We start from the raw sequence: 22,432 nt of genomic DNA on the forward strand, positions 1-22,432 counted from the left end.
GTCCGAGTTCACGTCAATGGCAGTGACTGGTTACCGTGTTGGTTAACCAACCTCGAGCGTTCCTTGGCCTTGCGAAACCCAGCCGCACCATCCACGGGTCGCAACTTCGCTCTGCAAACAGTACGGCCCAGATGGGGAAACGAAAAGAGTCGCAAGCCCCTCAGCTATTTTTTGATCCGTCAGCACCCGCGCCCGCTCCCGTGTCCGTGCCTGCGTCCTGGCTGTCTGTCGGAGGGACGTACTGTTGACCTGAGCTTTTGACTTCCTTCTTCTTGCCGCTGCTCTTCTTGGACGAGTGTTTGCTTTGTCCTCTCGTCTCTATCCTAGGTAGGAGGCCGTCGAAGATGGCGTATTGGTCGTACGCGTTATTCTTGTCATCGGGCGAGGTGCCCTTAGAGCTGCCGCCGCCGCCGTAGGGGTTGTTGGAGCTCATGGTGTTGTTGTTCGACGTTCTTAGAGCTGCAACCTAAGCAAGAACCTTTGTGTCAGTCGAGTTCACCATGCCTGGCTTGCATTCAGGCGTACTGTGGTCTCTTGAAGTTTGCGGAGGAGATCGCAGGCTTCTTGTGGGGTGTAAGCTGCCTGGATGGGCGGTTGTTGGCGAGACGAAGTAGAACTCTTGGAGTGTTGAAGAGGCTGGTGATCTTGCTGGTTCATTCTGAAGACGGCTCTTTGCGCGAGCTTTATATCTTTAAACAATGCGTAGGTAGAAAGGAAGTTCCGACCATGACCGGGTGTCTAGGGCGAGGTCAGAAGGATTGATGGTGGAGGGACTTTGGAAAGTCGACGAACCAACCACCCAAGGCGAAGCTTAGGAAAGGTTGTACTAGAGAACGGCAGACGGGAGCTGTCATTGCGCCTCAATGACATCGAATAAGCTTGGCCATCCTCTAGGCAGAGCCGTCCGTTGCTCTCGTTTGTCTCGGGTCTAGCCCACACCCCCGCAAGCCCAAGGCAGGCAGCAGAGAGTCTCGCCGGGCACAGTTGGAAATCTGCCTGGTAAGCCCCGGTTCTGGGACCAGCGTCACCCCGAAGGAAGCACTTTTGCGGGTAGGTACTCTTGGTTGGGATTCAAAAACGAATCTATTCTGGGTTGTGTGTAGGAACGAACGGTCGAGTTGTCGAAGGAGAAAAGAAGGTTGTCCGGGGAAGGGAGCGGTCGCCCAAGTCGCCGGTTTCGCACCCATGGCGGACGCACCTAGACGTCTGAACCAAATTCCGCCCTCCATGCCAGATCATGTGCGTGTGCCAGTCGGCGAAGGAATCGCTAACCAGCATCGTTGCCGGGATAGGTGTGCTTAGCGTGGGTACGAGACTGTAGTCAGCCAAGTACACAGGCGACTCAGTGAGTGGCTTCATTGCTATTCCCTCAATATCGGCAAATTGTGGGCGCGGACTTCTGCGACTCTGAATGGCCTCAAAGCAACAATAATGTGTATCAGGGAAGATTGTAATCAGAACAATATTGGTGACTGTTGAATCCGACAAAGAAAAAGGATGAAGCATGCCGGCATCGACACCCCGACATTGACCCGGGAACGGATGCGTTGCTGAACCAAAAGCACATCGAGTGCACCATCGCTGCTTTGCATCAACATAGGGCTGAGGCTTGGGACCAATCCCGAGGCCGTTTCCCCCGGCCTAATTGATCTGAGCGGGATCGGCCTCTGGTTCCATGACAGCCGCTGTCTAAATTGGCCTCAAACTGGGCCGGGGCCCGGCTGGATTTCATGCCCACTAGCACAGAGCATCATCATCTTCGCATCATTGGTGTTCGAATTAGCAGTGTCCCGCTTTCACCGAATGACACCATTGGTGTGACAGCCGCCGCCGCCGCCGCTCCTAGATGAGCCTCGAAGGATAGAAGATGAAGACCAGAGACTGACTCTAGGCAGCCTCGAATGAGTGAAGAACATGGCAGCCTAAGGAGACTTGAGGGAGAGCACCGCCGCCCCCGAAGCGCAATGAGAGCCTGGAGGAAGGCTTGGGCCGCCAAAAAAGATCCGACAAGGGCGGCCAGGCAGCCATTGAGAAACCTCCACAACAGGAAAAGCCGATGGGGAGCCATCAATGATCGTAGGTGCCCTCCAATGGTCTTCTGCCTTCCCGCCGCCCGCGTCTGCGTCATGTCTCATTTCGCATGGCCACCCATTATTCGCTGGACGGCCGCCTCTGTGTCCAATTCCATGAACCAGGGCAGTGGAAACCGACCATCCTTCCAGGTATCATCTGTACAGATGGCCTATTTGTTAAGGGGTGGTCCACCGAAATGGCCGGGGTACTTGTTGGCTCTGTGCAAGGTCGACAACCTCTACCAGCACGCATGGCGGCATGGGAAGACGTCGGGTGGAGAAGTCGAGGCCGCTTGAGTCCACACCCCTCCCCAAGAGCGGGAGTTGGATGACCCGACGGCTGTTGGAAGTTTAGTTTGGAACAACCACTTGCCAAGCAATTCGTTGCCTACTTTCGTATTAACGTGCATGCGGCAATCGGCCATATGGCGTGCTGATTGTTGGCGAGCCGAGTCCTGAACCGTCCTTTGCCAGCCGTCGTTGCGGATTACATCTATCGTCTTGGAAAGCTGTGATCGGTGCTCAAGATTCACTCTGGATAAATTGTCTCCTTGCCGACGACGTCATTCTCAATATCAACTGCCACTGCGATGTTGCCGCAGGATTCTGCACCAGGAGCGATGGTGCTTCCGAGTTCCCGCTGAGATACGTTCGCCAAGGGGTTCGCAGTTTTGCGCGCCGAGACTAAACCAGACAGAACGATGAGCCATCTGTCACTGCCCCCACGCCGGAATCCAGACCGAACACAATCCCGGCATTATCGGCGAGTCGAGCCGATCGACTGGCTGACGGAAGGAGGAAACGCGGCTTCATGCCACATGGATTCACCCGCTTCGAAACGGGGCTCTCTTGGTGGTGCTTCTGCTTGGCTTGCGGCGGATGCCAAACGGTTGCAGCAAGCCTGCAGTCTTGCTCATCATCTGGTTGGTAGCCCGTTCCGTTGCCAATCAACGTGCCGAATGCGCGAGTCTTGGTGTCATTGGCCCCCAAATCCAACCTGTCTGGTTGTTATGGTCCCTAAACGGGCCTAGCTGACGCTCTGATCTGTACGGACGTTCTGGACGGAACGTAGAATCCGTTCGCTAGGGACAGGGCCAGAAGCATTGACTCTGAGCTTGTTGACACCTGCACGAAGTCGTAGTCGGAGGAGAGAGAGAGAGAGAGAGAGTTGACGAGCCTTGTTTGTCCGTAGATTCTTGTACGGAATGCATTGGTAACCTGTTCGCATGCGTAGCGTGATGTAGCCCTTCTACTCCCAGCTGAGAATTGTTGCTGTATCGGAACGCAGTACATATAGTGTTGATAGAGTCGAAGCCCCAAGCGTGTCCCCACCCCGGGCAGGCGAGCAGGCAGTGAATTGTCCAGCGCCCTCATCCAAGTTTCGGGCCAGTGTTGGGCAATCGGGACGATTGGTGACAGAGAAGTTGATGAGGAGATCTTTGTAATTCTTCGTACTCCTAATGTTGATGTCGTAGCAAGTGTTCGGCAGCAGCATGGCCTGTGAGGCAGCTGGCGCGACAGCCAGCTCAAGGGTTGTAGACTCATTTCGCCCCCCTTCGCGGTTGGTTGCGTTGCAACTTTCAACTTGCAAGACCAACAGCCACAATATCGTTGCTGGTCTGTTGCTCCTGGCCATGCAACCCTCCCCCTGCCCCAAAGACACCAACAACCATTCTCTCCCCTGCAGGATGGATGGCAGACGCCAGCGGTTCGACGGCTGGCCGTCTACTGCATGTAACAGTCCCGCTTGTGGAAAGTCACAAGGTATCTTTGCAGAGCCACCCACTGCTGTCACCTTGCAGGGGTGGGTCGTATGCTGTCGCCGCTGAGAGGACCACCAACAGACGGGACATGCTTGACTGAAGGCGGGAAGATGGAGCCTTGCCGGGCTTAGTGTACGAATAGTTTGTGGTGTGGTCCGTCTGCTAACCTGCCGAATCCCCTTTTCCTTGCCCTCAAATAATATGTTCAATCGTTCCCCGCGTTTGTCAAATAATTTCCCAAGTTGTTGTAGCTCGACGACATCTCGACAAAAAACCACTCCTGACTGTTTCGTGCATGGTGCCGACATTGATGCCAAGGCTGTTGCTACCGTGAACTCGATTCCCCGACTGGTCGAAGGCCATGCTAGCGCCCACCATGGTCGTGTCCGCGAAGAAAGCGTCGACCGACTCCGAAGTCGATGGCAAGGCGAGTCCTGGGCAGCCGGCAAAGCCGCGCAAGCGCGTGCCCGCCGAAATATGGGAAACCAAGCGTCCTATCATCACCCGGCTGTACCAGGAAGAAAAAAAATCATTGAAAGAGGTCATGGAAACCATGCAACGTGACTATCATTTTGTCGCCACGTAAGTACACGCCTCGTTGGTCTCCCGCACGCGGCTCACCGACACGTGCAGTGTCAAGATGTACAAGTCGAGGATATGGAAATGGGGCCTCGACAAGAAACTCAAGGGGGACGAGGTCCTGGCCATTATGCTCCTCAAGCGGGACCGAGACATGTTGAGGAGGCCGACAGAGTTCAGGATACGCGGGCAGCCTGTAGACCTGGAGAACATCAGCCGGTATCTGAAGCGTAACCCGTCGTTGATGGCCAAGTTCAAAGCAGGCCAAACGCCCAGTGTGCAGACAGCCCTCGAGGTGACTTGCCGAACTCCTTCGCCGCCCCCAAGTCCGGCGAGAGCCCTGGCACCGACGATGGAGATGCAGAGTACGGAACAAGTGCTGTGCCTATTCCGAGACTATATCGACGGGTCCTTCTCCTCGGGGGGCTGGCGGTGTGAATTCGATGTCGACTGTTCCAACAGCCGGTCCAACCAGGGAGATCGGAGTAACGATTTGTTCGAGAGGGTCATTGCGAGTTTTGCTTTGGTGAACCGCTGCATGATCAGGGGTGACCAAATCAACATCAACAGTGTCCTCGGTCCAGCTTTCGAATCGCTCAAGGAGATCGTGGCCGCCGAGAGCCCGGACTTTGTTGCCCGTACGGTCTGCTTGCTCTGGTACCTAGACCGACATCACAAGCACGACCTCCTGAGGCTAGTTCTTGACTACCTGGCCGGGCTCATCCCCATCGTTCTAGGACCGCATCACATTCTTGCGCACATCTGGCGCAGACTGGGCGCGACGGAGTTTTCCGATTACTATGAGCTTTCCATGCGGCTGTATTCGCTGCTGCTTCCCGACATCGAAGAGCGTGTAGGGTCGGCCAACTACCTGACGCACCTGTTGTACAGCGACTACTTGGACTGCATCTTTGCCCGACAAGATCCGGAAGACTGTGAGGCGATGCTCAGCGGTCACCGGGCGCGTGCCGAAGCCTCGGGGCAAACACACCCATGGCTGGATGACATGGCGCTCTCGCACGCGGGCTTGCTTGCGGCTTGCAAAGAAAACCAGGGTCGGTTGGACGAGGCAGTGGAAGTGCTGACGACACATATGAACACATGCAGCATGACGGACGAGCAGGAGGCGGCCGTCAACCTCGAGCTCGGAGTCAAGTATTACCGAATGGCCAACATCTCGGCAGCCATCACATCTTTCAAGTCGGCGGCCCGCATCGCCCTGACCTCGGATGCAGACGAACGAATCTCGATGACGGCATTGGCGAATCTGGAAAGGCTCCTCCGGCAAACCGATAAGATGGCCAAAGCAGACCGGGTGCATCAATATCGCATGGAGCGGCTAGCGGCGTTTGCGGAGAAGTCGGTTTCGATGTCGAAGGGCGTCTCTGGAGACGACGACAACGACAGCGACAGAAATAACGACGTGGAAGACCTGCCCGACTGGCTATGGAAATGCGACGACGGCGAAGAAGATACACCGAGGTGGCTCGAACTGCCACCAATTGGCTGGGCTGGTAAGGCGTCGACAACTTCGTTCACTGGGGTCGCAAGCAGTGGTTTGGAATGGACGAATACATCGCAGTCCGGGTCGCCAGCCGTGCTCTCGACAGAATATTCACCATGCTTGAAGGACCAAGCCGTCGATCCCGAAGTCGAGTACTTGTACCGACACGACGGAGAGGGCAGGTAGATGTGGGTGGTGCGAGCTCGACTGGCGGCAGCCCGGGTTTCCAGCGCCGTTTGTCACCTTGCATTTGAAGAACTCAGAATCCAGTCTCTGTCGCAGCCGCTCTCTATGCGCCTGGCGATGGCTCTGATGGGAATCCATAGAACACAGACTCTCTGTCAGATGGCCTTCGCAGGAGAGGAGGGCGAGAGCAAGGGCCTGTTGGCGCTTGTGAGCGAAGGTGCCTGCCTCCTCGGCGGAACGATGTCCTGTGTCAAAGCACGATACGGGCTGTTGAGTGGGATTGCCGACGGAGTATACCAGCGCCGGGCGGATAGACGTGATCAAGTTGCCATGCGTCTGTGGGAGCAGGGCACCTTGTGTTGACGAACGTCCAGAATATATGGAGAGTGTTGTTCTACTATACGCTTTGCTGAGACAAGGAGGGAAAGACTTCGATAAAGCGGTCAGGGGAGGAGAAAAAGACTCAAAAGGGGTCCAGATGGAAGATGGTCGAAGAGGAAAGAAGGAAGAAGTTCGACGGCAGAGGAAGGAAGGAAGGATGGCGAGGGAAGGACCTAGGGGAAGGACCTTCGGGAAAGAAATAGAGGGAAGGAACGGAGGGAAGGAATAGGAACAGGCAACCTCCCCCCCCCCCCCCCCCCCCCCCGTCTACTCAAGTCCGCGGGAGGTCAAGAGGAGAAACAGCACCCATGGAAGGAGCAGGCCGAGGACAAGAGAAACAAAAACTACCTGGTGCAAAACAGCAGGGTAAATGTGTAGAGTAATGGGAAACAAGACAAGATGACGAAGCAACGCGACAACATGTAGGTACCGAGGCAGGCAGCCCGTTGCCTGATTCCAAGCAAACGAGATGAGTGTATCCTGCCGGTAAATATTTCTCAGACCTATCTACCTAGTATTAATTCTGCTCGAAGATGCAGTGAGCCAACTCGAGGGTTTGATGGAAGCCTACCTACACCTAGGTCGTCTGCCATCTCATCTGTATTGTGTTGCTGCACTCAGCCGTTGGGCCGACTACCTCTTTTGGGGAGCGTTGTATAGATCTTACCTTCACGCAACAAACAACTGGGTGTACTGCAAAACCCTCTGCAAGAGAGGCTGGCCATGTTACACCACCAGCAACCCTGTGCTGCTTATTGTGTCACGGCCGGGGGCATTACCGGCCTAGACCGGAGCCTCGGTGCCGCATCCAGAAAAGAAACCCCATTCTCCCGATCCGGCCTCCCCTCCGCCTCCGCACCCCGTGCACATCCTTCGAGCCCCACAAACCCGGCGACCGGATACCCTGGTGCCCAGAAATCCAGGGACGATCGCGGGGAGTGCCCCAAGGTCCTGGCTGCCATAGTACCGCCTGCTGGCTGGGGGAGTGGTAGTCTGCTAGCTAAATCAGTGTCCTGCCCTCAGGAGCCGGCCGTCCTCCCTGTTGACGACGGGTGAGCATCTGAGCTCAGCTACAGACGTCATTGTGCGTGCGTGCCATAGCGGGAGACTCCAAATTGACAAGCGTCGACCTTGAATCGCGGCATTGGCGGATGGCACTGAAGCCACACAGTGGGAAACGAACCAATGGGCCGCATCGCCAGGCCATCGTGGGCGCAGGCGGCCAATCGACGCCGCCCCTGGCGAACGTGGAGCGGGACGGGAATGGGGATGGGGATGGGAGGGATGCCCATCTAAGTGGCGCCCAGGGACGGCTCCGAACTTCAGGTTGAGCCCAGAGCATGCCATGTCAACGTCAACGTGCTCATAGTTTGTGCTGATCTGTCGCCCGCTGTGTGCTGTCAGGTCCGGCAAGGGGGAGGAGAAGGAGGAGGAGAAGGAGGATGAGGAGGAGGAGCTGACTTGCTGGCTGAGAAGACAGCACGGATCGACGAGTCGTCCCCCCCAGACCGTATGACCGTCTGTGCCAGCATCACAAAACGGAGGACGTCCACCGTCGCGCGAGTCGACCGTCTTGTGCTGCTGATGTGCGCCGGGATTGGCCGGCCTAAGACGGCCAAAAGAAGAGGCAAGATCACCGCCCTGGGAGATTGGCGATTGACCTTTGGGTGGCCCCCCGAAACCGGTCTCTCGATTCTCCTGCGGCGTCCTGACTCTCTGCCAAAAAGTCATTTGCACTTGGCCGAACCGGACAACACACGCGAACAAAACAAGACAGGAAACCAAGGAAAGCATTGATCATTCATGGATGGCAAATGACGGCGAATGACTCGGGGGGCCTACGAACGTTGCCATGTCACACGCACCGGAGGCCACGCGACGCGAGCCATCGCGAATACCGGGCACATGGATGGCATGCCCGGTTCTTTTCTTTTTCTCTTTCCAAAGTCGCGTAAGGTCCTCAGCAGACAGTTAGGCCTGCCCGACAATCCCACAAAGTCTTAGTCTTAAGAACCGATGGGCTTTTCGAACCCGACTGCAGCAGCTCCGGGGACGAACCGGTACACCGGCACAACGGCGCTACGAGTTGCAGCGTGCTTGAGACGGAGGGGGAGCAGACCGACTTGGCCAACCGCGCAAAGAGCTCTTCACAGCTTAGCATGGCTAGCGTGGTGAGACGCTGGCGACGACGGCGGCGATGACGACGGCGTCGTTCTAGCAAAACGCCGCGAGCAAAACGCTGGCCGGGTTAGTCGGCTGAACCCAATTCGACGTGACGTGCGGGGAAAAAAAAAGGAGGGAAAAAAGGGGTGGAAGGGCGCCCATACCGGTCCGTCGCTGAGGACGAAGAAGAACAAACGAACACACGTCTTGCGTCGCTGGCAATCTAAAACATCTATCTCATTTCCAGCGACCAGTGAACGGGTGCATGCGCGCAGCATGGCAATGTCAGACGCCGGTAGCTGCAGGCGCATATCTACCCCATACTGGACGTGGACAGATACATGTACAGAGCGCAGTCGGACGGAGCCTCCAGTATCTCGGGGGTGCCACGGTGTAGAGAGTCGTTGTCCAAAGAACGGTCTCTACAGAGTGGTTGCACCACCAACTTTACCAAGGGAGAAAGCGGCTAGGATAGCCAGCATGAGCCAAGGGCAAACAATCAATCACCCCGCCTCAGAACGAACGAAGACTCTGGACCCACGACGCAGCTCGACGGTGGGAACTTGCCTTGCCCATGCATCCCAAAGCGGTCGAGGCCGAATTTGACTCGTCCGGGTTTGCCCTATGAGGATTTGCGCCCTTGGCTTCAATACCATGGGTGGTGGGCCATAATGACCCGGACAGGCACACAAGTCAAGGCCCCTCTCCCCTCTCTCCCTCCCCCCGTTGTCCATCCACATGGACGACCGCGGTGCCTGTCGCGGGCTGTGGCCCGGGGTTTCCCACCTGGCGAGGAGGAATGGGGAGGGGGGGGGTGATGCACTGTAACGTAATATCCGAGGGGTGCATTACCTGCCAAGGGGAGGTTGGTGGGCGAGTGAGTCTTTGACTGTAGAGTTTGCAACCTTGTCGAACCGACGAACCCAGACGTGTCACAAGGTCTCTAAGTATGTGTAATTTGTTTCTAGTTTCCTTTTTTGTGGAGGAGCCAAGTTTTCCCTTCCCCCATCTCATCTACGGATACTGCTGCACCAGCCTGTTTCGACGTGGCGGCTGCGCCTAGCTACGTGCAACTGGATGTGGTCGACGACAGTGGTGCCCCCCTAGCATTGCAGTCATTAGACTACATGCCTCGGTGGGAAGAGGGCAAGAAAACGAATGACAAAAAAAAGAATGCGGAATGCCGTGCCTCGTCACAAACGTTAGGACTCCATCAAGAAAGGCGTTCTGGATCTGGACGCAGCCATAGGGAAGGGGGAGGGAGGCAGGCAAACAGTCTCCAGGCGAGTCAACCCAGGCCCTCCTGAACGGCTCATTTCGATGACTGTGCCGCTCATTGTCACCGGCCACCGGTCACCGGGCGCTTTGATACGATCCATTCCGTGTCTAGGCTGGCTTCGGGGGAGCCAGGGGGGGCGGCCAAGGGGACGAACCACGAGGCGGCGGGACGCGTGGTGTTTGTAAGTGTTGGTGGGGGAAATGAGGGACGGCGACGGCGACGGCGACGGTTGTCCGGCCGTTGTGGACAAGACCAAAGTCGGTTGAGATTTGGAGGTTTCATTTCCCTTTGTGTGTCCAGACACACTCTCTCTCTAGTCTCTGGGGAGAGAGAGAGTAATGTCCAGTATCCGTCCGTACTCACTACCTCCGGTACCTTGATCGCGAAAAATTGAAATATCATGGCCTGGCTAGCCGGGTAATTGTGGAACCCTGTTCGTCTTCTTTGTTCCCGTTTGCTTGGGAGATAAGGCGGCAGAAGGTACGTACTCCTCGCGTTCTGGCAACTCCCAATCTCCAACCGCCAACAGCCATGGGCTCGTCTATCTATGCCTGTGTGTCTGTGTCAAGGTGCCTAATCTTGCAGGGGAAAAAAAGAAACAAAAAAGCAATGGGAGGGGGATGGGGGGGGCATGGAGAGAGGGTGGTTGTAAGTTGTAACCAGACAAGGCGAAGACGAGAGTAAAGACAACGGAAGAAGAGAAACTCTGCAGGAGTGCAAAATCAACAAAAGTCACGAGCGGCATTTTTTCTGGGGATCCGCAGTGCCATTCATTCCATTCCATCTGGACCGTGGGCAGTGGGGACTGGACCGCGACAGCCCCGGTCAACACAACGCGGACCGGAGACGGGGGGGGGGCTTCGGAGTCGATGGACGCGAAGGTCCAGAGACAGTCAGACATAGACGGATACAAATACAGATACTGCAAGCAGGGTCTGGAGTGGCATGCGAGGTACTTTCCCGTCGCCCTTTTCGATTCTCTTAATGTAGGTACAGGTGCTCGGACAACCATCCATCCATACTTACCCTCCTAAGGTGCCTTGGCGAAGGAGACCGACGGCATCGCTACCTAAGCATGGTACAGAGTAAAGTCTGTAGCAAGGAGCGACGGCCGGCTGACTAAGACGGGACGGGCGGCTCCACCGCGGGTATCGGAGTTACTTCATGGCCAATCAGATGGTACAATATTGCGAGGTCGCCCGCCCTGGCGGACTAATCCACTTTGAGCTCCGTTTCGAACGGTAGACGGCCCTGTCACCAACTAGGGACCCCAGGAGGTTGGGCATTGGCTCGTCGTCTGCTCTCGACTCTTTCTGTCTGTGTTTTTTCTTTCTTTTCGTTTGATTTTGTTTCTCTGCTGCTGCGCTCCCTGCACCGGCCTGCCTGTTCTCCCGGCACTGGCTTTGGCGTTGCGTTGCAGTGCGGTGCGGTGCATATCTCTCTCCCTTTCCCTCTTTCCCCTGCTGCCGCTGATGCTTCTGCCTCCACTGCTACACACTCCTGTCACTGCTGCCGTTTCCGTTGCTGCACCTAGCTCAGCCACCCCCCCCATGTTCAAAGTTCCCGTTCCTGCCTATAGCCTCCCCCACTCTCTTCCAGTGACTGTCGCTTCCTTTTCCTGCCTGTCCCTCCCTCTCTCTTCCGCTGTCTAATCCCGTACTTTTCCTATCCGTACCGTCCTACGGGATCCGTATCACTCGTGCATTCACTCCTCCCGCTCCTTTATTTCCTCCCCCAATTCACTTCCACCCTTGCCCGCCGTCAACCCCCCCCCCAAACGGCCTTCTCTTCTTCCTTTCCCTCTCGCTCTCGCCAAACCGGTATCTAGCGAGGGGTCGAGTCAATCCGCTAGGGTGAAAGCGAGAGCGTGTGTGTGAAAGGGTGAGACTGAAAGGCTGTTCCACCCAAGGGACGGATATCCTACTGTTAGGGTTCCGACTGCACCCAGGGAGCCAAGCCAGACTTCAGGCTTGTACCGCACGGGTGAGTTCTTCTTGATTGATCCCTCTCCCTTCCCCCTTCGATCCTCCGTCTATTCGTACCTCTCGAACCCAAACCCAACCAACATACCCCCCACGGCCATACACTTCGTCCATCTATGCGCTCCATATCTCTCAAGGGCCCCACGACAAAGACGAAAAAGAAAGGCAACAGCAAAGGGGAAAAACACACCCAAAGGTTGCGGCTGACGCTGGTCCCGGCCTGTTAGTCACCTACACCCCCCCAAATCCAAGACGTACGAATCGCAGACGGCCGCCACACCTCCCATTGATAACCTCGCGCTTCATCACTCCCCACGACGCTTTCATCAACACCCACGACACCCACAACACCCACGGCACGCACGACACGCACGACCGGCGTCCGGCGGCTGGCGTCCCGTACCCACCTCGTCCACACGTTGCACACATACATAGAATCATGTCAAACGGCCCACCCCAGTCCATGTCTGCTCTACACACTCCCCAACGGCAGAACAAGGTCGATGGGAGCCACGACCCAGTTGCCTCAGACACAACCACCCTCCACAATGCTGCTGCAGCAGACTTCGACGAAATCTCCCTTCCCTATCTTGCAAACCCTCAGATCCAGTTCCAGGCACACACGATAGCTCCCTCGCCGCCCCTGTCAGAATCTTCCTTTCAACAACTCGAACCTCCCCCAACTGCCGTCGCCGCCGCCCTGAGATCAGACCCGAGTCCGCTTGCTGAGTCCAACTCACTTCGAATACAGACCTCCGACTTCCCCTCGACTCTACCGACACGCTCCGACACTCACACCAACGCCACCCTTTCTACCCCTCGTCGCCCGAGTACCGGCCTTCAACATCAGACCTCGTCTTCGAGCCTGAAGCCCATATCTCGAACCCCGAGTTTCAAGGCCGCCATCGTCAACAGTCTGGGGCCTGGCTCGGCCACGAGCTCGTGCATGCCCAGCCCCATCCTGTCTGCCATGAGCGACGTCACCCCGCTGCCCTCACCCTTAATGTCAGGAGACTCGCCCGGTCCTTGGAAGCGTCTCGGCGTGCGACCGCCCTCGAGGGACCAGATGCCCAACCCGACCCCCGACTCCGTGCTCGTCTCGGCCACCGGCGAGTCAATAGCAGCAGCCCTGGCCAACGCCTCGAAGCGCAAGGTCTACGCCGGTCTGGTGGCCGATGGCGCCGACAGCTCTGGTGCAAAGGGCCCCGCCAGCGGCAAAGCCGAACATGCGCGGAACCGTAGCATCAGCGAGTACATCCCCGACCCGAACTATGTCCCTAAGCGGCAAATTACAGTGTCCGGCTCCCATACCAAGCCAGCCAACGGCCCTGATTCCGGTAACGAGCCCCACATGCGCCGCGAGCTGAATCTTGCCGAGTCAAGGGGTTTGACCCCGGCCATTGCCCAGCCCCCGACACCCCCGCCGAGCGAGTCCTCCAGAGACTCGACCGACACGACTGCCGGCAAACCCAAGACGGCGGTCCCCGAATACTTTGAAGCCTACGATCGCACTGATAGAAAGAGGAGAAGATGGAGGGCCGTCAAGACTCTAGGCCAGGGAACATTCAGTCGCGTGATGCTGGCTACCAGCCAGGTAGACGACGATGGTGACTCATTACGGGCTGACAGCCTGACGCCGATATCGCAAATGTCACAGTCCTTCAGAAAGACGCTCGTCGCAGTAAAGGTCTGCGAGCATGGCCCACGAGGAGGCGCGAGCGAGGACAGAATCGAAATGTCACTCAAGCGCGAACTCGAAATCATGCAGAGCATCAGCCACCCTTCGCTGGTTCATCTGAAGGCTTGGAACATCGAGCCAAGCCGTGCCATCCTGGTACTCAGCCACTGTCCGGGTGGCGACCTCTTCGACGTGGCTACCGGCCACCGCCAGCTCCTCGGGCCGACCCTGCTGAGACGAATGTTTGCTGAGCTGGTGGGCGCTGTGAGGTACCTGCATGATCGCAGGATCGTCCATAGGGACATAAAGCTCGAGAGTAGGTGACCTTGACTGACGAATAGAGAAGAAGAAGAGAAGAAAAAAAGTCAGAAAACAAGAGAAAGAAACGTTGCGCTGACAATCCCAGATGTGCTCGTCAACTTGACGGCACCCGAGCTGGCGGATCCTGCGACCGACTGGACGACGTACCCGCACTCGGTCATCACACTGACCGACCTCGGCCTCTCTCGCCGCATTGCGGACGACGAAAAGCTCGAGACACGATGCGGCTCCGAGGATTATGCTGCGCCAGAGGTCATCATGGGCTTGCCGTACGACGGCCGTGCCACTGATGCTTGGTCTCTCGGCGTCTTGCTCTATGCGCTTCTCGAGGCCCGCTTGCCGTTTGACCCCTATCCCAACACAATGGACGGACACCGGATGCGCAGCCGTACCAGCCACCGCATCGCACGCGCGGAATGGCGCTGGATCGAATTTGCAGGAGAGGACGGCGATCACGAAGGCAACGAAGCGAAGTTCAAAGAGCGTGGTTTGCTGGGCGCCATGGAGATTACCGAGGGTCTTTTGCAGCGCGCCAGGAGTCGATGGACTCTGGAGAAGGTGGCCGAGCACGAATGGGTCAAGGGGGCGATCCAAGCCGAGGGTGGTCTGCGTTTTCGTGAAGAGGTTGAGGGCGCAGAGGTATGATGACATTGGAGACATTTCACTCCTTGATACCCCTGGGCAAACGACAGGAACAGGATAGGGTTCTGGTATGGAAAGGGTCGGTTCTGGTTGTACGAGTAGGCGGGACGAACGGTAGGCGGGCATACGCGACGACAAGCCTGCATTCACACCACGTGCTCTTTCGTTGGCGGCATTGCTTGCCCCCTTTTTTTTCTTCTTTCTTTTCGTTTTTTATTCAGTTTCTTTTACCATGTTCAAAGCGAGGCAACCCAGCTCGCAAGTACAGTTCGGATGGAGCCTTTACTTACAGTGTCTTGGGGAACACCAACAATCCCCTTTATTCTCTTTTTATCATCTTTTTTCTCCTTCTAGCACCTTTCTAGATTCGAGGCCATGACCCGAGAAAAAAAAACATGTTAGAGTTGGGAAGAACTATGTTTGGGGCCAGCGACGGTGTTTACACTACATATATATCTATATACATATATATCAGGCGGAGAAACCTCTTTTTGTTTTACTTCAGTTAACATCTCGGTCGTGGTATTTTCAACCACCCTTTGTCCTTTTCAGGAGCCACCATGGCCGTAAGGCAATTGTCAGAAGAAGATAACAGAATGTGACAATATTGATTTGTGACAACGAGGCACGGGGCACCGGCGCTGGGCCCCTAGACTGAATGGGTGGTTTTTTTTTTTTTTTTGTGCCGTCGTTCTGGTCATGCAGCTGCTGTGCTGATGGGTGTGGTGTTTTTTACAGTATACCTTCCCTCGTGGCGTCGTTGGCTCGTCCTGCCGATGAACCGGGTCTGAGAACCACGCGGCAAGGGAGGGAGGGAGGGGGCCTTGCAGCCGTCTGAGACGCACAATGCATGCATGTCTAGTTCCCCCCTTAACGTTGGTTCTGTTTTCCATATCCTTCGTCCATGCAGGGTACGTGTGTGGCGCGCGGTTGGACCGCCGGCTGGGTTGGAAGGACACGGAAAACCAGAACGGCCGACGGAGGTTGGGCACAGTCTCACAGTTCCTTGGAAGGTCAGGCCTTTCGTGTGTGTGTGTGTGTTTGTTGTATTTCCAATGCCTAGGTGGGAGGCAGGGATGAAGTTCGGGGCGGGACGGGGGTCCGTGGGGTCCGGGCCCGGATGCCGATGTGGAGACTCTGCCGGCGGGAGGGGTCGGGTGGAAGGGTAGGGATACGCTTGATTTCGTCCACGTCATCGATCAACACGTCTATTCCTGGACATCCGAGGCTGCCTTTCTGAGCTTCCGAGACTGTTTGCTTCGGGGTGTTTTTTTTTTCTTTCGAGAATCGGCGGGACGCCGTCGATGGGGTTGTCTCGTATCGACAAAGATCCAACGAAGCCGCGGAAGCGGGCGTTGCTGCAAGGGTTACATCCTATGCTGGACACATTTGGAGAACATCATCTGGGATGGGATCTCCTCAAGAAGCACGGCGTTGGTTGTTGGAAAAATGTCATGTGGACAACCTTCGCGGGCATACCCACAGATCGCTGTATTGAAACCCTTGGGGGCGCGATTACCACCTCCATCAGACCACTATATCTTGCAGCGATACGAAAGCCCCCGTCAAGCTTCAAAACGCCACGTCGTTCCCCGGCCAAAGGATATCGTACGCCGTTCCGTCATCCAAGCTGATGGACCCGCCCATGGCGGCTAGGTTCGCGGGGTCCGAGAAGCTCATGTCCGCCGGCCCGATAAACTGTCCCAGATCGTCCAGGTCCCGCCACGAGAAGCCCCTGCAGAGCACGTCCGACTGCGGTGGGAAGGCCGTCATGGTGGAGTGCCCCAGCCCGCTCCCCATGCCTCCGAAGCCGTGCTGGTTCTGGTGCTGGTTCTCCGCGTGCGACTCTACGCCGAAGGCGCCCGCGGCGGGATTCGACATACCCGGCACGACCGGGGTTGTGGCGGGGTATGTCGAGGAAGACGGGGCGAAACCTGGTCCCATCGGTGCCGCTTTGAGGCCATCTACGTCGTCGTCAGGATGGCCCGAGGCGGCGGTGGCGGTGGCGGTGAGGGGGAATGACGAAGGTTGTTGCTGTAGTCGTTGCTTCTGCTGCTGCTGCTGCTGCTGCTGCTGCTGCTGCTGCTCCTGCTGCGGCTGATGTTGCTCTTGCGGTTTGTCTCGCCAGAGAAGGGAGAGAAGGCGGGCGTAGCGCTGGCCCAGGCTGTGTGCGCTCAGTGATGACTGTTGGAGGCACTCGATTGTAATGTTGATAGAGCGGCGGACGCTTTCGGACGCCTCTCTGCCCAGGGCGCCGGCCAGGCGGGCCTAACGGTTTCTTGATTAGTAAGAAAACGACGAGAAAAACAAGAAAAATCAGAACGACACACGCCTGCTAGAGGGGAGCAAAGCTGCCGTTTCAATTTTACCTTGAAGAGGAACACGGCCGCGTAGATGACGTAGAGATAGTACTTCAGGGGCATGTACCGCAGCCCCGTGGCGGGGTCCACGGAGTTGTTGAGGATGTTGAGCAGGGAGTTGGCGGCGTCCATGGACTCGTAGATGAAGCGGGCGTCAGGGGCGCTGGCCAGGTCGGCGAAGAGGGGGCTGTCGATGGTCGTGGCCTGTCGGGCCGGCGCCCGAGGACTCGGGGTTGCCTTCACACTGTCATGCTGCTGCTGCTGTGCCGTGTGGTTCCGGTTTTCTTTGTATTGCTGAGCCCGTAGTTGCTGTTGTTGCTGTTGTTGGCGTGCTTTGGTGATGGCGCGGTTGATGGTCGCCTGGAAGGCGAAGGCGTTGATGTAGAGACGGAGGAACTCGTAAGAGAGGTTCAGGCCGGCCTTGATCAGGGGCGTGACTGGGTGGAAACAGAAGGGGATGAGCCAGCGTCAAGACCACTGAACGTAGGGAGGGACCTGGGGACACTTACAGTTGAGACTGCCCCAGACGATCTTCCATTTTCGGAGGACGGCAAAGAAGTCGTCCTGCCTCGGTCAGCAAGACTTTTCGAACCCGGGTCGGACAGATGGTGGTGGCAGTAGCAGCAGCAGACGAACGTCCCGGCCCCTTGGCTCGACTTACAATGTATCTCACATACTCGCCGCCCAGATAAAGCTGGGCCCGGTGGCTCGACGAAGAGTAGAGAATGTCGTGGGCGTTGCTGAAGAGCTGGATCAGCTCGAGCTGCGCCTGGAACAGCTGTCCGTAGTTGTCGGACCCGGCCCCCTGCATTCTCAGCGACGGGAAGTCGGCGGAGCGGGGGATGGTGGAAGGGCCGGGCCCGCGGGACCAGAAGCCCTTGCCCACGCGGATCGAGACTTCGCGGTCGCTCATGTAGCAGGCTGGTTCGGGTGTTAGCACCGGAAGGGAGGAGGTGACTATGGACGGAATCCCTATCTTACCGGCCCAGACTATCCTCTTCCTCCTGAAGGTCTCGGATGAGGGGCTCGTCTTGTCCGACAACAGCCCCGTCTGCTCGAGGCTCTGTAGGTAGCCCAGGCGGATGGCGACGCCGATCTGCATCCACGCCCCCTCGTCCTCCTCGCCCCTGCCCACCGTCGGCTTCTCCTGCAACCTCTGAGGCGCCCACTGGGCGAGTATCAACAGCGCCTCGACGGCGCCGACGGTGGTCGAGCCCTTGTAGATCAGCTTCGAGATCAGGGCTTCCATGTAGCGCGAGCAGGCCTCGTTGACGCGCGACAGCGAGGGCTCGTCCTTGGAGGTTACTGTGAAGATGGCGGTGAGGAGATGGGGCTCCGCCTCTATCAGGGAGGAGATGGTGGCGGGCGTGTGGGTGAGGATGCACTTGTCTGCCACCGGGAAGAAGGGGTGGAAGTGTTCTATGTATCTGGTGGTGAGAGGGATCAGTTCAAGCTCAACGACGGGGAAACGGAGATGTTTTTTCTTTTTCTTTTCTTGCTTCTTTTTTTCTGTGTGACAGAAGGCCTTACGATGTGAGTAGACGCGCTGCTACCGAGACGCTCAGTATCCCGTCCGAGATGGGGGGGTAATGAGTCGACAAGGGCTGCGCGGAAGGCTTTCGCGAGCCTCGCTTGGGGCTGCGCTTGTCATGGACGCCGCCGGGCTTAGTGCCGCCGCTGCCGGGGAGATCGTGGACCTCCTCGTGGGAGTCGTCGTCGTCGTCGCCGTCGAGGTCGGCAACCTGGGCCAGGAGGTTCAGGGCGTCGGACGGGTTGAGGAGGTCGCTCGAGGTGATGTGGCCCTCTATGTCGCCCGAGCTCTTGAGAGACCGCGTCGACTGTCTGCCGGGGCTGGGAGGCTGGGAGGCGGTCCCGGGCCAGCTCGCCGGCCGGCCGGAAGGCCCGCCCTCCTCGGGCGAGCAGGACCACGGCCCGTCGCCGTCGCCATCGGCGTCGCCGTCAGCGGGGCCGGTACCGGTGCCGGGGCCGGGTGACTCCGGTGGGCTGAGGGTACGTCCTTGTCGGTCCTCGAGGTTGTTTGCCGAAGAGGATCTGGCGTCGTCGACGGCGGCGGCGGCTATTGGGTCGTTATAGGAGGGGGGCGACGCTGCGGGGGCATCTTGACGGTGGCGCAGGGCATCGCCGTCGGCCGGGGGGACACGGACGAACTTCCGGGGCCTCCTCCCGCCTCTTCTCGAGGTGGCCAGGATACACTCCTTCTGTTCCCGGACACAGCGGCGGCAGGGAGGTATACCCGGGTTCCCTCCGTAGTCACTACATAAAGGGAATGTAAGCATGCGCGCGGTCAAGTCAGGTTCCCTGACGGGCGAGTAGTTTTTTTCGTGCAAGCACTCTTTCTGCCTTACATTACCCCTGGCGGTGGGCCACGGTCTCAAGACAAGCAGGGGGTTTCCGGCGGACATGCTCACAGGTCACATCTCGTCTTCCTGAGCCGGCAGGAAACGCAAGCCCGCGATACCCGCCTCTCCTTTCCAGTTGCCGCCGCCGACGACGCCGAGTGGGAGACCCGATGGTGGTGCGGGGGGCTGGCCATGCTTGAGGAGGGCCGGCGGCCGGGGGTGACGGCAGGCATTTTCTTTTGGCTGACCGTTGGCGTCGGCTCTTTTCAAAGTTTATTCTGCGTCCCCCGGGATTGATGGGGGATCAGCGGGAGATCAGCGGCACCTGGTATTGGTGATGATGATGATGATGGTGATGATGGGTGGTGTTTAAGCGGGCGTACTGTAGAGTGCGACAAGATAGAGAGAGCGCGGGTAATGAAGTATGGATCGGAAGACAGAAGAGAGTCCAGGTATGCGTTTGTGTACAGGAGGGTGAGTGAGGAAGGGAGAAGTGAGGGTGAGAGAGTGAGAGAGAGAGACACAGCACGTCGGCAACTCAATATCTCGATTAGGCTACGCGGCCATGCATTCTCTCGTGTTGTTTCTGGCGGTTATTGGGCCTTTAATGTTCTCCCTATGGCCGAACTTGCTTGCAGTCTTGTTTGCCGTCGGCACGAAACCGTGCATGACGCAGTGGTTGGAGGCCAAGGTTTGCCAGCTCCCTGTCTTGTAGTACGTTTCCTGTTGTATGAGCACCCCGAAAAGGACCATGAAGTGAGATGCGACCGATCGAGGGCTGCTTTGTCTGCATCGGGGGGTGTTTAGGTTGGGGAAACGCGGCTCAGGCCTTGAACTCTATCTCGTTTACACGGTGATGATTACGATGTGTGTGGTGTGTCCCGGCGACAAATCGCCTGCAAGGCTTGAAAGTTACTGCAAGTCACCTTCGATGGGCAAAGAGCAAAGAAGTAGCCGGGCTCTCTCATTGTGATATTGCCCGTGCTGACGGTGCCCAATGAATCGGGTAGGGCTATGAAGGTTTTTAAAGCCAGAGGGGAAAAGAAAAAGAAGAAAAAGAAAAAGACAAAAATCCCTAAAACTTGGAAATGCGAACGAGAACACACGAATCCACATCATTTCAAGCCGCCGGCGAGAACAAGCTCCTGGCCGGTGAGGTATCCCGTCTTGACGAACCTGGACGCGGTCATTCATTATTAGCATATCGAACACATTGAACAACTATCCCATCCAGCGCTTTTGCTGGTTTTTTTTTTGTTTCCCTGCCTTTGCCCGGGACAAAAGAAACTTTAAAAAACTAAAACAAGAAACTAAAAAAAAAAAACTCACATGGTCACGACGTTGGCCACTTCCTGGGGGGCCCCGAGTCGGTGGACGGGGACGCTGGCGGCGATGGCCAGCCCGGGGTCCGTGGCCCGAAGAGCCTCGAGGTCGTCTTTGCTATCCCACGTACTGGCGTTTACGGTGTTATTACATGTACATCGCATCGTAGTCAACGGCCTGACGCTGTGCCCGGGAGTGGTAGGGTGTGCTCTCTTACGTTGACTTTGGCGTTGCAATCATGCCAGTTGCACCGATCATCGCAGGTAGAACCTACACGCGCAGAGTTGTCAAGTCAGTCGACGGGACGAGTTCCCTTCTCATGGGGAGGGGGGAACTTGAGTCTTACAATGTTGACAGTGACGCCCTCGGGCGCCAAAAAGGTGGCCAGGTTGAGGCCCATTGAGCTACGTTTTGTGTCACTAGCAGTTAGCCAGGCTGTTCCGCTTCTCTCTCCTCCCATCGAGTAGTTTCCCGCCGCCCCGAGGATACTTGGACTTGTCAGAGAAACTCACCAGAGCGCGCCCTTGGTGGCGGCGTAGTGGCAGCCGTTGATGCCGCCGCCGCGGCTCGCGATGCTCCCGATGAGGACGACCCTCCCCCACTGCTGAGCCCGCATGCCGGGGAGGCAGGCCTTGGTGACGACGAACTGGCTGCGCGCGTTGACCTCCATCATCTCGTCCCAGTCGTCCTCGCCAATGTCGGCCGGGTCGCGGATGCGGCGCCCGAGCCCGGCGTTGGCGACGAGGACCGAGACGGCCGCGTGCCTGCGCGAGATGTCGTCGTGCGCGAGGATGCCCGGGACCAAGTTGCGCGTCGACTCCCTGGACGAGAGGTCGGCCTGGAAGGGGAGGAAGAGCTGCGAGGGGTACTTGGACCGCAGCTCCTGAGCTAGAGCCTCGGCTTTACTCTAGTTGAGGACGAACGGGGGGATGGATGTTAGCTCCATGGATTCAAATACCACGCCGGCTTCTTCTTCTTCTTCTCTCTCTCTCTCTCTCTCTCTCTCTCTCTCTTGGTTGGAATTTGTTTCGAACCTGGCTGGAAGAATAGTGCAACGCGACGTCGCATCCCTCGGAAGCGAGAGCGTGTGCAACGGACGAGCCGATGCCACCGCTGATGGAGAGCAACAAGCCCGGCTGGTCAGCGAGGCCCTTTGATGACAAGTGTATCCGTCCCCCCCCCCCCCCCTCCTCCCCCCAACTGGACCTGCCTACTGAACTCACCTTGCTCCCGTCACCAGAGCCAGGCGGCCCTGGGTGGTGTTGTCTGTGCTCCGAATGCTATACTGAACCATCTTGAGAGTTCGCGGTCTCTGTGTACGATGTACTGTACTGATCTAGGGGTAGTGTAGCTGACTTGTGGTGTCGGACTGATGTTGGACCGGGGTTGAACTAGGGTATCCTGTTCAGGTTGGAGCAAGGTTTGTTTGTCTCTTCTCCGGTGATGTTAGTGCCTGTTTGTCAGGTCGGTTCGAAAGGCGGGGGGATGAGGAAGGGCGGGGGGGGGATGTTGGAGACCAACGCGGATCGAAAGCCGAACGGATAGCCGAGAGGCAGAGAAAAAGAGAGAGAGAGAGAGAGAGAGAGACAGAGACAGAGTGAGAGAGGGATGGATCAATTGCCGCCGCTATCGGTGCTAGTGAAATGGAGCATGAATCGCCGGGTGTGGGTGTGTCTATGTGTGAGTGTGTGTGTGTGTCTAACGCTCCCAACAACTCGAATACTGCCCAAAGATCATTATTCCCCCCTCCCTATCCTCTTGCGTTTCCCCGAGCATCTTATAAGAGGCAACCGGGCCATAGCCGAACAGCTCGTTTCGATGCCCCCGCCGCACCGCTAA

At 57.3% G+C, this 22,432-nt stretch overlaps 6 protein-coding genes across 6 annotated transcripts; 2 read left to right on the forward strand and 4 right to left on the reverse strand.

The window, feature by feature from the left end:
* Positions 1-160: 160 nt before the first annotated feature.
* On the reverse strand, positions 161-870 carry CH63R_13051 (uncharacterized protein; the record flags this gene model as incomplete). The annotated part of the gene is made up of 3 exons (XM_018308025.1): positions 161-466; positions 526-738; positions 793-870. The coding sequence occupies 3 exons, from the start codon at positions 868-870 to the stop codon at positions 161-163; spliced, it is 597 nt and encodes a 198-aa protein (XP_018152442.1).
* A 1,731-nt stretch (positions 871-2,601) lies between these two features.
* CH63R_13052 (uncharacterized protein) lies at positions 2,602-3,567 on the reverse strand (the record flags this gene model as incomplete). Its single annotated transcript, XM_018308026.1, has 4 exons — positions 2,602-2,712; positions 2,763-3,069; positions 3,127-3,290; positions 3,364-3,567. The coding sequence occupies 4 exons, from the start codon at positions 3,565-3,567 to the stop codon at positions 2,602-2,604; spliced, it is 786 nt and encodes a 261-aa protein (XP_018152443.1).
* A 629-nt stretch (positions 3,568-4,196) lies between these two features.
* On the forward strand, positions 4,197-6,104 carry CH63R_13053 (uncharacterized protein; the record flags this gene model as incomplete). The annotated part of the gene is made up of 2 exons (XM_018308027.1): positions 4,197-4,417; positions 4,469-6,104. The coding sequence occupies 2 exons, from the start codon at positions 4,197-4,199 to the stop codon at positions 6,102-6,104; spliced, it is 1,857 nt and encodes a 618-aa protein (XP_018152444.1).
* Positions 6,105-12,348: 6,244 nt separating this feature from the next.
* Positions 12,349-14,553, forward strand: CH63R_13054 (Protein kinase; the record flags this gene model as incomplete). The annotated part of the gene is made up of 2 exons (XM_018308028.1): positions 12,349-13,903; positions 13,994-14,553. 2 exons carry the CDS (start codon positions 12,349-12,351, stop codon positions 14,551-14,553), a joined length of 2,115 nt encoding a protein of 704 aa, XP_018152445.1.
* A 1,569-nt stretch (positions 14,554-16,122) lies between these two features.
* On the reverse strand, positions 16,123-19,333 carry CH63R_13055 (fungal specific transcription factor domain-containing protein; the record flags this gene model as incomplete). The annotated part of the gene is made up of 6 exons (XM_018308029.1): positions 16,123-16,818; positions 16,920-17,347; positions 17,420-17,474; positions 17,572-17,831; positions 17,892-18,337; positions 18,441-19,333. 6 exons carry the CDS (start codon positions 19,331-19,333, stop codon positions 16,123-16,125), a joined length of 2,778 nt encoding a protein of 925 aa, XP_018152446.1.
* A 1,052-nt stretch (positions 19,334-20,385) lies between these two features.
* On the reverse strand, positions 20,386-21,887 carry CH63R_13056 (Short chain dehydrogenase; the record flags this gene model as incomplete). Its single annotated transcript, XM_018308030.1, has 7 exons — positions 20,386-20,446; positions 20,600-20,722; positions 20,811-20,863; positions 20,940-20,997; positions 21,106-21,500; positions 21,628-21,706; positions 21,817-21,887. The coding sequence occupies 7 exons, from the start codon at positions 21,885-21,887 to the stop codon at positions 20,386-20,388; spliced, it is 840 nt and encodes a 279-aa protein (XP_018152447.1).
* Between the last annotated feature and the right edge of the window lie 545 nt (positions 21,888-22,432).

Source organism: Colletotrichum higginsianum, chromosome 9, assembly GCF_001672515.1.
Source record: "Colletotrichum higginsianum IMI 349063 chromosome 9, whole genome shotgun sequence".
NCBI lineage: Eukaryota > Fungi > Ascomycota > Sordariomycetes > Glomerellales > Glomerellaceae > Colletotrichum > Colletotrichum higginsianum.